At 32.7% G+C, this 13238-nt stretch overlaps 1 protein-coding gene across 1 annotated transcript in view; it reads right to left on the minus strand.

Moving 5' to 3' along the window:
• SHOC1 (shortage in chiasmata 1) overlaps positions 1-13238 on the minus strand; it is an 81282-nt gene that overhangs the window by 52505 nt on the left and 15539 nt on the right. The window contains exons 5-8 of the mRNA XM_076008431.1: positions 6827-6992; positions 6537-6633; positions 4646-4799; positions 485-586 (exon numbers count right to left, since the gene is read on the minus strand). Coding sequence (XP_075864546.1) covers positions 485-586; positions 4646-4799; positions 6537-6633; positions 6827-6992 — 519 coding nt within the window. The remainder of the gene's footprint in view (positions 1-484; positions 587-4645; positions 4800-6536; positions 6634-6826; positions 6993-13238) is intronic.

Raw genomic sequence — 13238 nt, forward strand, 5'->3', positions numbered from 1 at the left:
TGCACTGGAACAAAAAATGATTCTGAGATTTCAAATTTGGTAGGATAATAACACTAACAATAATAATGGAACAGAGAATGATATGATTGCTTTGGGAGATTAAAATTTAAATTTTTAAAAAGCATAACAAAGGTCAACAAGACTGCTAAAGCTGATTGAAAATATAAAGTTTTATTTACTGAGTTATAATATTTTAAGATTTCTATTTTTAATATTAATGCTGTTTCTCCTTCATTTTTCTTCTCTAATCTTTGTAACTCTCCTCTATATATTATTCAGTTTTGATGCTGGTAGGATTCTGAGTTAATGATAGTAACAAATATAAATTGGCAGATAAGAGAAAAAAAGGACAACTAGGATTATAATAATCAAATTTTAGACAGGAAAACTGACTCACAGTAGATGGTATATGTGAATGTATTGTATTTTTACGTCATATATAGGTATCTCCTGATAAGCTCAATGATCTATTCAAAATTTCTACCTGGTTCACTGTACTTTGGTCCACTCTGGCTTTGGATGCTCAAAATCTCTGTGGAGCTGCATTTCATATCCTCAATGTCAACTGCATGCTTGGTAGTAAGATCTGAAAAAAAATGGAAGAAACTCTACTACCAGCAAAAGGACTATTAAATTAGTTTTTTGTAACCTTGTTCATTGGCTTTTTCCTTTTAAAGTATCTTCATTGATTATTGTAGGCCAATTTTCCTTTTAGAGAGAAGTAGAGATTTAAACTTCTGAAGAAAATGCTGACTCAGGTGAGTAACTATTGCACCATGCAAACCCCTTTACCCCTCCAACCATCAATCAAAATTACCAAAGGAAAATAAAAATGGGAAAATCTATATAATCATTGGAAGCTAAGATAGGGTGGGAAATCTACAAGTCACAAACTTCAAAGAATGAGATCACTTTGAAGGATTCAATCTCCATTTAGCAGGAATTCTAGTTGTTTATATTAATACTGCCATTTTGCTGCTGTCCCTCTCTCTTTCAGCTGTTTGACACATTTTGCCTATCTGCTTATTTTTAAATTTTGGCTTTCTTTTTTCTTAAGGCACAACTCACATGGTAGTTCTTTGACTGTAAGATATAGTTTTTCATATTTTGCTGTTTTTGAAATTGTGATGCATCTTACAATTAGTATGTAAATTTAGAATGTTTCTTTCTTTCCCTAAAAATTCTTAAGTTGATAATGTGTCTTACAATTAATTGGTGGTATCTTAGAATCACAGAAATATGGTAATTAGATTTAATTTTTTAATTAAACATAAAAATCAATCTTCTAATAAAGAAGTTTAACCCATTCACATTTATTTAGACAAAGGTAGTACTTTTGTAATCTTATTTTATGCTTCCAACTACTTTTGGTTCCTTTGTTCTCTTTTATTCTCCATAGAATTAATTCTGTTGCTAAGAGGTTTTTTTCCTCTATTGGTTTGGAAGTTATACAGCATATTTTAAATCCATGCATTATCATTAATTTAAAAATACATTTTAATCTTTATTTTTTTCTATCAATTAAAAAAGACAACATCACATGAGAAACTTAGCATATTTTCCCATCAAAACTTTCTCCCTTCCTCCAAAATCTCAACTTTTACTTTAACTAGATTAATCTATGTTTCAAATGATGATTATAATTAATTTCTTTCACATTATATTCTGGCTTCTGTTTCAAGAGTCAGTGAAATTGAAGACAGACAATACAAATTATCCAATCTGAAATACAATAAGAAAAAGATTTAATAAAAATGAACAGAGCTGCAGTGATCTGTGTGACAATTTATCTACCTGGCTTTTAAACTACACATCTTTGTATTTTTTGTCATAAAATAGAATTCTGTGGTAAGCAAGAACTACCCAGAAAGCACTACCCTTGCTCTGTTGCCTTCAGTAATAAATTTGACCAAATATTTAAGGAAAAATTAACATCAATTATTTAGTTACCACTAAAAATAGAAGCAAATGATCCATAAGTCATCCTATGAGGCCAGTGTTATCCTGAGACCAAAACCAGACAAGGACATTAGGAGAAAAGAAAACTACAGATCATCATCTCTCATGAATATAAACACAAAATCAATAATCTAATAACAAAAAGTGGTATTTATTCCGATAACACACAGTTGATTTAACATCCCAAACTCAATTTATGCAATACACCATTTCAATAGGATAAAAATTGTTTTAACACCATGATTATTCAAATAAAAAACCAGAATTCTAAAAAATTAAAAAATCTGCAACAAAATACTAGCAAACCTAATTTGAAAGAACATTAAAAGGATTACATACCACGATCAAGTGAGGTTTTTCCCTGAGATTCAAAGATAGTTCAATATACTCAAATCAATAAATGTGATACATCACAGTAACAGAATGAAGAACAAGAACTATATGATCATCGCAATAGATGGAGAACAGATATTTGACAAGATTCAACACTGCTTCATGACAAAAACTCTCACAAATGAGGTATAGACAAGTACTGTGTGATTTCACTTATATGTGGAATCTAAAAAAGCTGAACTTATAGAAGTAGAGAGTGGAGAGATAGTTACCAGGGGCTGGGGGCTGGGGAAAAATGGAGAGATGCTGGTTAAAGGGTATAAACTTTCAAGTATAAGATGAATCAGTTTTAGAGAATTAATGTATAGCATGGTGACTATAAATAATAATGTACTGTACACTTGACATTTGCTAATAGAGTAGATCTTAAGTATTCTCAACACACACACTATGTAAGTTGATGGATATGTTGATTAGATTTATTGTGGTAAACATTTCACAATGTATGTATGTATATATAAATATCATGTTGTACATCTTAAATGTATATAAATTTGTCCAAAAAAGACTCCTTAAAAATTTAAGTAATCCAAAAAAGGACAGAAAAGGAGAAACAAAAATAAATAAGACAAGCTTACAACTCAATAATAAAAAGAAAAATAGCCCAATTAAAAATGGGTAAAGGATCTGAATAGACATTTCTCCAAAGAAGATATACAAATGACCACTAAGTACATGAACAGATACTCAACATCATTAGACATCCGGGAAATGCAAATCAAAACCACAATGAGATACAACTTTACAACCACTAGGATAGCTATTTAAAAAGTCAGATAATAACAAGTTTTGGAGACAATTTGGGTAATTGGAACCCTCATTAATTGCAGGTAGAAATGGAAAATAGTGCAGCCACTTTGGAAAACAGTCTAGTAATTCCTCAAAAAGTTAAACATAGAGTTACTATATAATCTAGCGATTCTACTCCTAGGTACATACTCAATAGAAATGAGAGCATATGTGTGTATAAAAACTTGTACATGAATGTTCATAATAGAATTATTTATAAGAGCTTAAAGGTAGAAACAAACCAAATGTCCATCAGCAGATGTATGGATAAACAAAATGTGACATATCCATATAATGGAATATTGTTTGGCCATAAAAAGGAATGAAGTACTGATACACTCTATAATATCAATCAACTTGAAAACATTATGCTAAGTGAAAGAAGCCAGTCACAGCAAGACCACATATTATATGATTACATTTTTATTAGATGTTCAAAATAGGCAAATTTATAGATAGTTTTACTTACCATTTGACAATGGGAAACAGGGAGAGAGCTATTACTTGAGATATCCTTGTAGCAGGTAACTTTCTTGCTGTCCTAAGCAGCTTTATTGTTGTTGTCATCACAACTCAAAGGTACTTGAGACATTGCCCATCCCCTGCCCTTTCAATGCATAACTTTCCTTATTAGAAGTCCCCTGTGGCAATGACCTCTGTTTTACTTGGTATAGCATCTGAGCCAAGTGAAGGCTAGAGGTATAATCTCTCAGTAAAGTCATCTGCTGCTCTTTGCATTAGCATTTATAGAGTTGAGATTTATGTCTTTGTAGCAAGCCCATGGTCTACCTTGCTCTGATGTATTTTGAGTTCTGGTATGGCTGTGATCCACTTTTTTGGGTTGGCTTTTCATTCCTTTGCGTTGACTTGTAGCCTGACCAGTAATTACCTTGATTTAGTCTTATCTGTATGAATTACTTTAAGTATGTGGTCTATTGATAGCAAGCATCCCTGTTCTCAATGGATATCACAAATCCTCTTACATTCCTCCCTGGTATTTCATATCTTGAATCATTTCAAATGGAATTTATGGGAGGCCAGTTAAATATCTGGGCTGAAATTTTCATTAAAAATTACTCAATAATATTTACTAAGACTAACTGGGATGACCCATATAAATTCTAGGTTATGACTTTCCCAGTCATCTGATTCCATGAATCCTGACTCTGAGTTCTTTACTGTGAGCCTCTCCATAGTTAACTAAAGTCAGTATAGAAATTGATAGTGTCTTCACTGTATATAAGAAAACAACTCTTTAAAAAATTAGTATAGTCATAGGTATTTTAGTCTTATTTGTATAATTACCTTGAAATGGTAGGTTCATTTCAGAAGAGTTTTAAGCCCAAAAAAGTCACATAAAGAGAATGACAATGAGTAAAGTGTCTCATCAATAATAATTCAGAACTCTCTGGAGGTTCAGAGAGTATTTTAATGAACAAGAACCTGTGTAATAAACATTATCAAGTGGTTTTTACAAGTAATACATTTTAAAATTAATTCTCACCTCTTTCACAAAGCTGTTCATTTTCATCTACATAATTTATTATTTCTGGCATTAAGTTTAATGACTCCTTCATTTCTGAGGATGATGGAATATCAATTTCTTGTATGAGGCTTGTAGATAATAAGCATTCAGACTTAAGAGGAAAACTTGATGGCTGAAATAATATATAGTTTTAAAAAGTTTTAGGGAGGTTTTCCAAATAAATATTTTGAATTCATAAATGGATATTTGCTTAAATGGTATACCAAATTTTAAACCAAATTTATACCCACTATTTTTAATGCCATACATACTTTTTATAAAAGGTAGTGTAGCAGCCAGGAATATATTCTATTACAAGCAATGTCCTGTCTGAATAATGTATTTTATGGTCATTTACTGCATTAGTGATGCACAACATCTCTAGATGCAGAAATATCTTCTTTTTGGTTAATGGAAAATGTAAAACATTTTAAATTAAAAACAATCACTGCAACAGATGAGATATGGTAAATGAGGAAAAGTGAAGAGATGATAGAATGAAATGGATCTTTACTGCACTCCATGGAATATGTTTCTTTCATTCCAACAAGACTGGATTCCTTGACAGGTGAGACTGACTATGTGCACAATTCTCAGAGTTAACAGGGGAGGTGAGGAGGACTGGAGGAAAGGGACCAATAGTTGAATTAATATTTTCACCATCATGATAAAATTTTATTTGTAAGGAAACTCTTTAAATGCCTTAAGTCATATATATATATATATATATATATATATATATATATATCCTATGAATGTATTAAGAGAAGTCCCAAATATAAAAAATTTTTAGTCATCCTCAAAAAAATTTTAAGCAAATTTGTGCATGCATCTCATCTGTATGAGCCTAGATTTTTGAGCTAATTGAACTGCAAATAGCTACTGCACTCTCAACTGCTAGAATTCTTTAAAAAAATTTTTTTTAATTAATTAATTAATTAATTAATTTTGAGAGTCTTGCTCTGTTGCCCTGCATAGAGTGCAGTGGTGTTATCATAGCTCATTGCAACCTTGAATACCTGGGCTCAAGGGCTCCTTCTGCCTAAGCCTTCTAAATAGCTGGGACTACAGGCACACACTACCATGCCTGGCTAATTTTTCTACTTTGTAGAGATGGAGTCTTGCTCTTGCTTAGGCTGGTCTCGCATTCCTGAGCTCAAGCAATCCTCTGGCGTCATCCTCCCAGAGTGCTAGGATTACAGGTGCAAGCCACCGCACCCAGCTAGAATTCTGTACATACTAATATCATAATAATAATTTTGTGTGCTATTGCAACTGTATGCTAAAAAGGAGAGGCCATCTTTGAGAAGTTTAACCCTTAATATGCAAAAGATGCTATTTTCCTTATTAAACACTGGCAGCACCTAATATTCTATCTTGGACCATCTATATTCTTACTCCCTCAATGAGATCACTTCTCTTATAGCTCAAGCACTATCTGTCTCATGTATAACTCATAAATCAACATTTCTAGCTCCTGTCTCCAATTTGTAAATTAGACATCACTACTTAATTTTCTATACCAGATATATTGATTAGAATTATCAGGAGAGGTTTTAAAATTCCCTATACCAGACTGATTAAATAAAAATACATATGGGTAGGGCTCAGGCTTCAACTTTTTTGTTTAACTCCCCAGATAATTCCAATGTGCAGCCAAGGCTGCAAACCACTACCTAGGAGTAAATTTGACTCCTTAATTCACATTTATTCACATTCATTCCATTATCAAATCTTTTTAACCTGACAATTGTAGACAGCCAATGTATATTACTAAAATTCACAAAAGTGTGCTTCACTACTTTTATAAAAATATTATTGGAAGAGAAATATTACAACTTTTAAATATTTAAAAAATATTTAAACCTACTGTATCTTCTAGTTTCTCCTGACAAAAGTTCTCTTTATCCATACAAAAGTCTTCTTTCACAAAAACTTTCAAATCTTCTTGGAAAGAGAAACATTCCCTTAAAAAGACATTTATTAGTGTTCACTAAAAGCAAGTTACATACTAAATGTAGCTAATCAAAACATAATGATTAAAATTAAAGTCAGGTAAAGCAATGATAAAATGTTATTATTGATAACATCTAAACTTGTGATCATACAAAGACTGTTTTCTCCTCTTAAAAATATTTACAGCATTGAGCAGTTAAGTACCTGGAAAAATTAGCTTCTGTGAAGATCTGTTCTTTGAAATCTAAAAGGGGATCCTTTACCAAAAATGGTTTTAGTCTACTCAAGAGAGTATGCGAAGTTGGTAGCTGATTTTTATAAGTCATCAAATTATTTATGAAAATTATTTCTTCTTCATCAATAGATAAATCTAAAAAGAAATAAGAAATGTAAAAGAATAAGAAACAAATCTAAAAGTTACACAAAGGGATCTATAGTTACTATAATCAGCCATTAGTTGAGTTTTTCAAACACATTTTAAATTCTTCATTTCTACATTGTACTATGCATTTAAAGCAAGTAGCATAGTACTAGAATACAAGTTAAAGTGCAAGACATTTTAATATTATTTAGTACACTGAAGAGCAGCCAAATATTCCAAGAGTTCTAATGGCTTATACTTGATTAATAAAGATTAATCAAGGGAGGAAAATATCTTGTGCTTCAAAATAGCCATGAGTAGCCCAGGAAAATTTTAAAGAAATAATAGCATTTGACTTTTGATGATCCTTAAGGGTCTCCAATCCATCCTCCAGAGTCTCTGACATGCAGGGAATGGAGATGGCCTATGGAACCCACAAATAAGACTAACTCTGATTCTATCATTTGAAAATTATTCATACATGGTGCTCTAAAATTAATTATAGCGAAAGTTACATGGCAAAGTATCTACTTGAGAAGTGTGATATATAATGTTTTACATATTGAGAAACACTACTGATAACAGTTAACTGCTCAAATTTCTCCTCTACATCTCCACTTTGCCATACTTGGCTTAATTTAGAATCTTGACTAACTGTGTGAGAACTTTAACAGTTTCTGAGGCACAGGAGGGAACATAAAACCTACCCCCATTCTTCAATAAGTTCCTGAGTGGATAGAGAAAAAGGGAAATGTAAGTTCAGATAAGGAACTACACAGAAAGCCCAACTCCCAAATGTGAAAGCCACCTTGAGGGGGGTGCAAAGGTCTTTTATTCTGGGCAGTGGCTTTTTAGTTAAGTCATGTATTAATAGAATGACATGAGAGAAGAACAGTATGGAGTTTTCAGGTAGAGGTGTCTCCCATGGTCAACTACGTAATTGGTATACATGTTCCTAATAACTATGTCATGTAAGGCTGACAGCCATGGAACATCCTTTGATATGCCAAAAGTTGTGAACTTATGATATAAACTAGCTTCCTGAGAGATTGTTTATCTGAACCTGGTAAGTTCTTGACGATCTCATGGCCAAACGCTACCCATGACAAACCAAAGAAAGCTAGTAAATCAATTCCATGTCTAAGGGAGCTTATCTGAGAAAAGTAAAGATGGTTTATTTATAATCTATTCTGTAAATATTAATAAATTATTAATATTCATTAACAACATATTAATATATTAATAATATATTAATAGCAAAGTCATATATTAATGGCAAAAACCCAAACAGTTTAGATCCCCTATCCACCTTCCACTCCCAAACACAGACCTTCCAGTCATCTTCCCTATCTAGTGCCTCATTCTCATATTTCTGGGAGTCTATGGGAGACATCCCACATCACTTATGAGGTCTTATTTTCCAACCACCCTTTTTTAATTGAACCACTTGAGGGCAGCATCACACCACAACCGATGTTCTTTATCATTAAACCATGGTTGTCTTACCAATGCTATTTCCTTACATTCTTACAGTTATACAGCATTCCCTGGAGTTCTTTCTTTATTACAACTATTATGTGTTCTACACAGATATAAGGACACTATTCCTCTGTTGTAGAGGAGTGTTAAATTGTTAGCAGGAAACAAATTTTTGGCTAGTTAACTATGAAAAGAAGCTGAAAAAAAGAGGTCTACTGATAGGAAAGATGACAGGTTTATTATTTGCAGAGGATACTTCTGTCTATCTAGAAAACTCAAGGTAACTAAATGAAAACAAATACAAGAGTTCACTCAGTTGTATGATAAAATGATGAAGCTAATGGGTTTCTAACATATAAAAACCTAGTCATAAAAATTAATTAAAAAAAAACTCTTTCACAATGCTTACCAATATATGAAATCTTCAAAGAGTTCATGGAAAATTCATATTATGAAAAAAACCATGCATGGATTTCAAAAGTTTTTTGTACCAAAGAAACTTGTAATATGTCTGAAAAGGATCTATCTGAAACACTAAGAAGGATAAGACATCAGTTTGAAAACAGCTCTCATCAGAGCAACATAAATTCTGCTAAAATTGGAGCAGAAACAAATATCAAATTTATGATGATGCTTGGGTAGAAGAATAACAAAATCATTAATGCTTTATGAAAAGTTTTTGAGGCCAATGCCCCAAAGAAATCAGCAGTTTACAAATGAATAACTCATTTTAAGAAGGGACAAGATGATGTTAAAGATGAAGCTTGCAGCAGCAGACAATCCACATCAATTTGCAAGGAAAAAAGTTGTCTTATTCTTGCCCCAATTGAAGAGGACCTATGATTAGCAGCAGAAACAATAACCAAGACCATAGACATCTCAATTAGTTCAGCTTACACAATTCTGATTGAAAAATTAAAGTTGAGCAAACTTTCCACTTGATGGGTGTCAAACCATTGTACTCTGATCAGCTGCAGATAAGAGCACAGCTTTCAAGGGAAATTTTAAACAAGTGGGATCAAGATCCTGACGCATTTCTTTAAAGAACTGTAACAGGAGATGAAACATGGCTTTACCTGTATGATCTTGAAGACAAAGCACAATCAAAGCAATAGCCACCAAGGGGTGGAAGTGGTCTAGTCAAGATGAGTATAATGCACACTATCTGGGTGATGGACACACTTATAACTTTGACTCTAACTGTACAAAAGTAATTGATGTGACCAAAACGTTTGTACCCCTGTAATATTCTGAAATAAAAAACAAATCCAATACATAAATTTTTTTTTTTTTTAAAAGAGCAAAAGTGGCAACAGTTTTTTTTTTGATGCTCGAGCCATTTTGCTTGTTGACTTTCTGGAGGGCCAAAGAACTATAACATAGTTATTATGAGAGTGTTTTGAGAAAGTTAGCTAAAGCATTGGCAGAAAAATGCCTGGGAAATCTTCACCAGAGAGTTCTTTTCCACCATGACAATGATCCTTTTGCTGCTCATTCCTGTCATCAAACAACAATTTTGCAAGAGGTTCAATGGGAAATCATGAACATCTACCTTACAGTGCTGATGTGGCTCCTTCTGATTTCTTTTAGTTTCCTAATCTTAAAAAATCTTTAAAGGGTACTCATTTTTCTTCAACTAATAATGTAAAAAAGGCTGCATTGACATAGCTAAATTCCCAGGACACTCAGTTCTTTAGGGATGGGCTAAGTGGTTGGTATTGTTGCTTACAAAAGTACCTTGACCTTGATGGAGCTTATATTGAGAAACAAAGTTTATATATATATATATATTTGAGACAGAATCTCACTGTGTTGCCCCAGCTAGAGTGCCGTGGCATCAGCCTAGCTCACAGCAACCTCCAACTCCTGGGCTCAAGCAATCCTTCTGCCTCAGCCTCCCAAGTAGCTAGGACTACAGGCATGCACCACCATGCCCAGCTAATTTTTTCTATATATATTTTTAGTTAGCCAATTAATTTCTTTCTGTTTTTAGTAGAGACAGGGTTTTGCTCTTGCTCAGGCGGGTATCAAACCCCTGACCTTGAGCGATCCTCCCACCTCAGCCTCCCAGAGTGCTAGGATTATAGGTGTGAGCCACCGCGACTGGCCCCAAAGTTTATATTTTGAACTTTTATCTCTTAATTTCATTTCTACATGAACTTTTTTGATGTCCCCTTGTCAAGCATTAAGCATAACAAAAATGTTCAGAAAGTATATGGAGAAAATGATGAAACTTTATTGGAGACCATTAAAAAAAAAAAACTATAAGAAAAGACAAAATGAACTATTTTCCTGGCTGGAAAGACTAACTATGGTAAAAATTTAAAGGATCCTATTACCATTTCAATTACCCAAGAAGACTGTTTTGAACTTGAAAAAGTGATTACAAAGTAAATCTGAAAGAATACAGGTATGAGAGTAGGACAAAGAAACAAAAAAAGAGCGGACTACTAATATGTATTACTGTTATATATTTAATACTTAAAACCATATGATACTGACACAACAAAAGGCAAAATAATAGAACATAATAGAAATTCCAGAAACAAACTTTAATGTGGATAAAGATTTAGTATATGATGCAAGTGGCATTTCTAATCAGTGGGAAAAGAAGTATTCCATAAATTATATTGGAACAATGGCCAAAACATTTGGAAAAAATAATTTTTTAATCATACTTTTAAACATATGTCAAAATCTGAAATAAAATAACACACCTTAAAGAAAACAGAAATAAATATTTATCTAATTAAGAAAAAATTTTCTTAAGTATAAAAGGAATGAAAGAAATCATAAAGTAAAATGTTAGCAGAACTGGTTAGGTTCAAATTAAATATATTTGGAATTATTAATACTTTTATATATAAAGGTAAAATATATGAATAGACAAATAGGCAAAAGAAAAAATAATTTCACAAAAAAAGATGTCAATAGCCAATAAACATTAGTTATTTTTTAAATGAAAGCAAAATATTTTTTGCCCATCATTTTGGTTTAAGTATTACCACAACATCAGCAGTAATATACTCAATGACAATAAGGCTGGCATGAACAGGGCATTCTCATATCATGGTCATAAACATATAGCTAAAAAATATATCAAATAATTCCATTACCAGGAATTTATTCTAAGGAAATAATTGGAAATAAGAACATGCATTCATGAAATTGAAATTAAAAACATTAGTGATCTCAAATTGGGAAATGTGTGTTACATACAAGAGATTTAAAACTACAGTCATTGAAAGACATGCTTTTGAAGAAAACTTAAGCATATAATGAAATGTTCCCAAGATAATATTACTATCTGCAGTTTCAGGCATCCATTGGGGGTCTTGGATAAGGGGGACTATTACATAAGAAAGAAATCATTGAATACCACAATACTACTGTCAGCTATAAATTCTATAATATATGCAATTATATATATATATATATATACACACAATTCTATAAATAACCTGATATTGTTCTAACCAAAGTTATAACTACATTGGGAGAGTGACAACAAAAAGTGTGGGTGTACAAGGTGGTAACAGTATAGAAGAGTGAAGATAGCTCCATTTTTATTTTTGTGATGAGGTCAATGGATAAAGCCTAAAACTAAAAAAAAATTTGAAATAGCAGTAAAAGCATGACATACAGATACATAAATAAATGGAAAAAGAAACAGGGTATCTGCTCAGATCACTAGGGGATTTGGAGAACAATGCCAGGAGGGTGAGGGGAGATGGGAACAGAGTCCTGGCCCTGGCTAAAGTGACCCAAGCCTTGCCTGGGCTCTGAAGAGATTTCTAAAATGACAGCTATGGCTTTAGACTTAAAAAAAAAAATTGTTTTTTTAACTGCAAACTTCTTACCACCCCTCCCAAATAAATTATTAAGGAATTAAGATTCAGCTGGACATGGTGGCTCACGCCTATAATCCCAGCATTCTGGGAGACTAAGGTAGGAGGATAGCTTGAGTTCAGGAGTTCGAGACCACCCTGAGTGAAATCAACACCCCCATATCTACCAAAAATAGAGTTTCTTTTGAAACTCTGTTTCAAAGAGTTAAAAGTGGTTGCCTCTGGGGAATGAAAAAATAGGGGTAGTTGATGAAGACGGGATTGCTGCTTTTTATTATAAACTTTAATAAACTATTTGACTCTTGAAACTATACGCATATACAACTTTATTTTAAAAATAAAGATAAAATCTATATATGCATTTGCTTATATGTTTGTTCCCAAGATGTCTAGAAGGATACTTAAGAAAATGGTTGTATGAGCCGGGCACGGTGGCTAATGCCTGTAATCCTAGCACCCTGGAAGGCTGAGGTGGGAGGATTGCTCAAGGTCACGAGTTTGAAACCAGCCTGAGCAAGAGTGAGACCCTGTCTCTACTAAAAATAGAAAGAAATTAATTGGCCAACTAAAAATGTCTAGCCGGGCACGGTGGCACATGCCTGTAGTCCCAGCTACTTGGGAGGCTGAGGAAGAAGGATCGCTTGAGCCTAGGAATTTGAGGTTGCTGTGAGCTAGGCTTATGCCACCACACTCTAGCTGGGGCAACAGAGTGATACTGTGTCTCAAAAAAAAAAAAAAGAAAGAAAATGATTGCATGTATTGACAAATAATATGTGAACATTATAGAAAAATTAGCAAATATCAATAAACCAGCAAACAATAAATGAAAACCAGCCATTGTTTTTATGTCTTAAATGTATATGTTATGAAATTATCTTATAATTTAGTAATTATCTATAATTCTTATAGAACACAGCCAATTTATAGT

The sequence above is a fragment of the Microcebus murinus genome, chromosome 12 (genome assembly GCF_040939455.1).
Source record: "Microcebus murinus isolate Inina chromosome 12, M.murinus_Inina_mat1.0, whole genome shotgun sequence".
In the NCBI taxonomy this organism is placed as follows: domain Eukaryota; kingdom Metazoa; phylum Chordata; class Mammalia; order Primates; family Cheirogaleidae; genus Microcebus; species Microcebus murinus.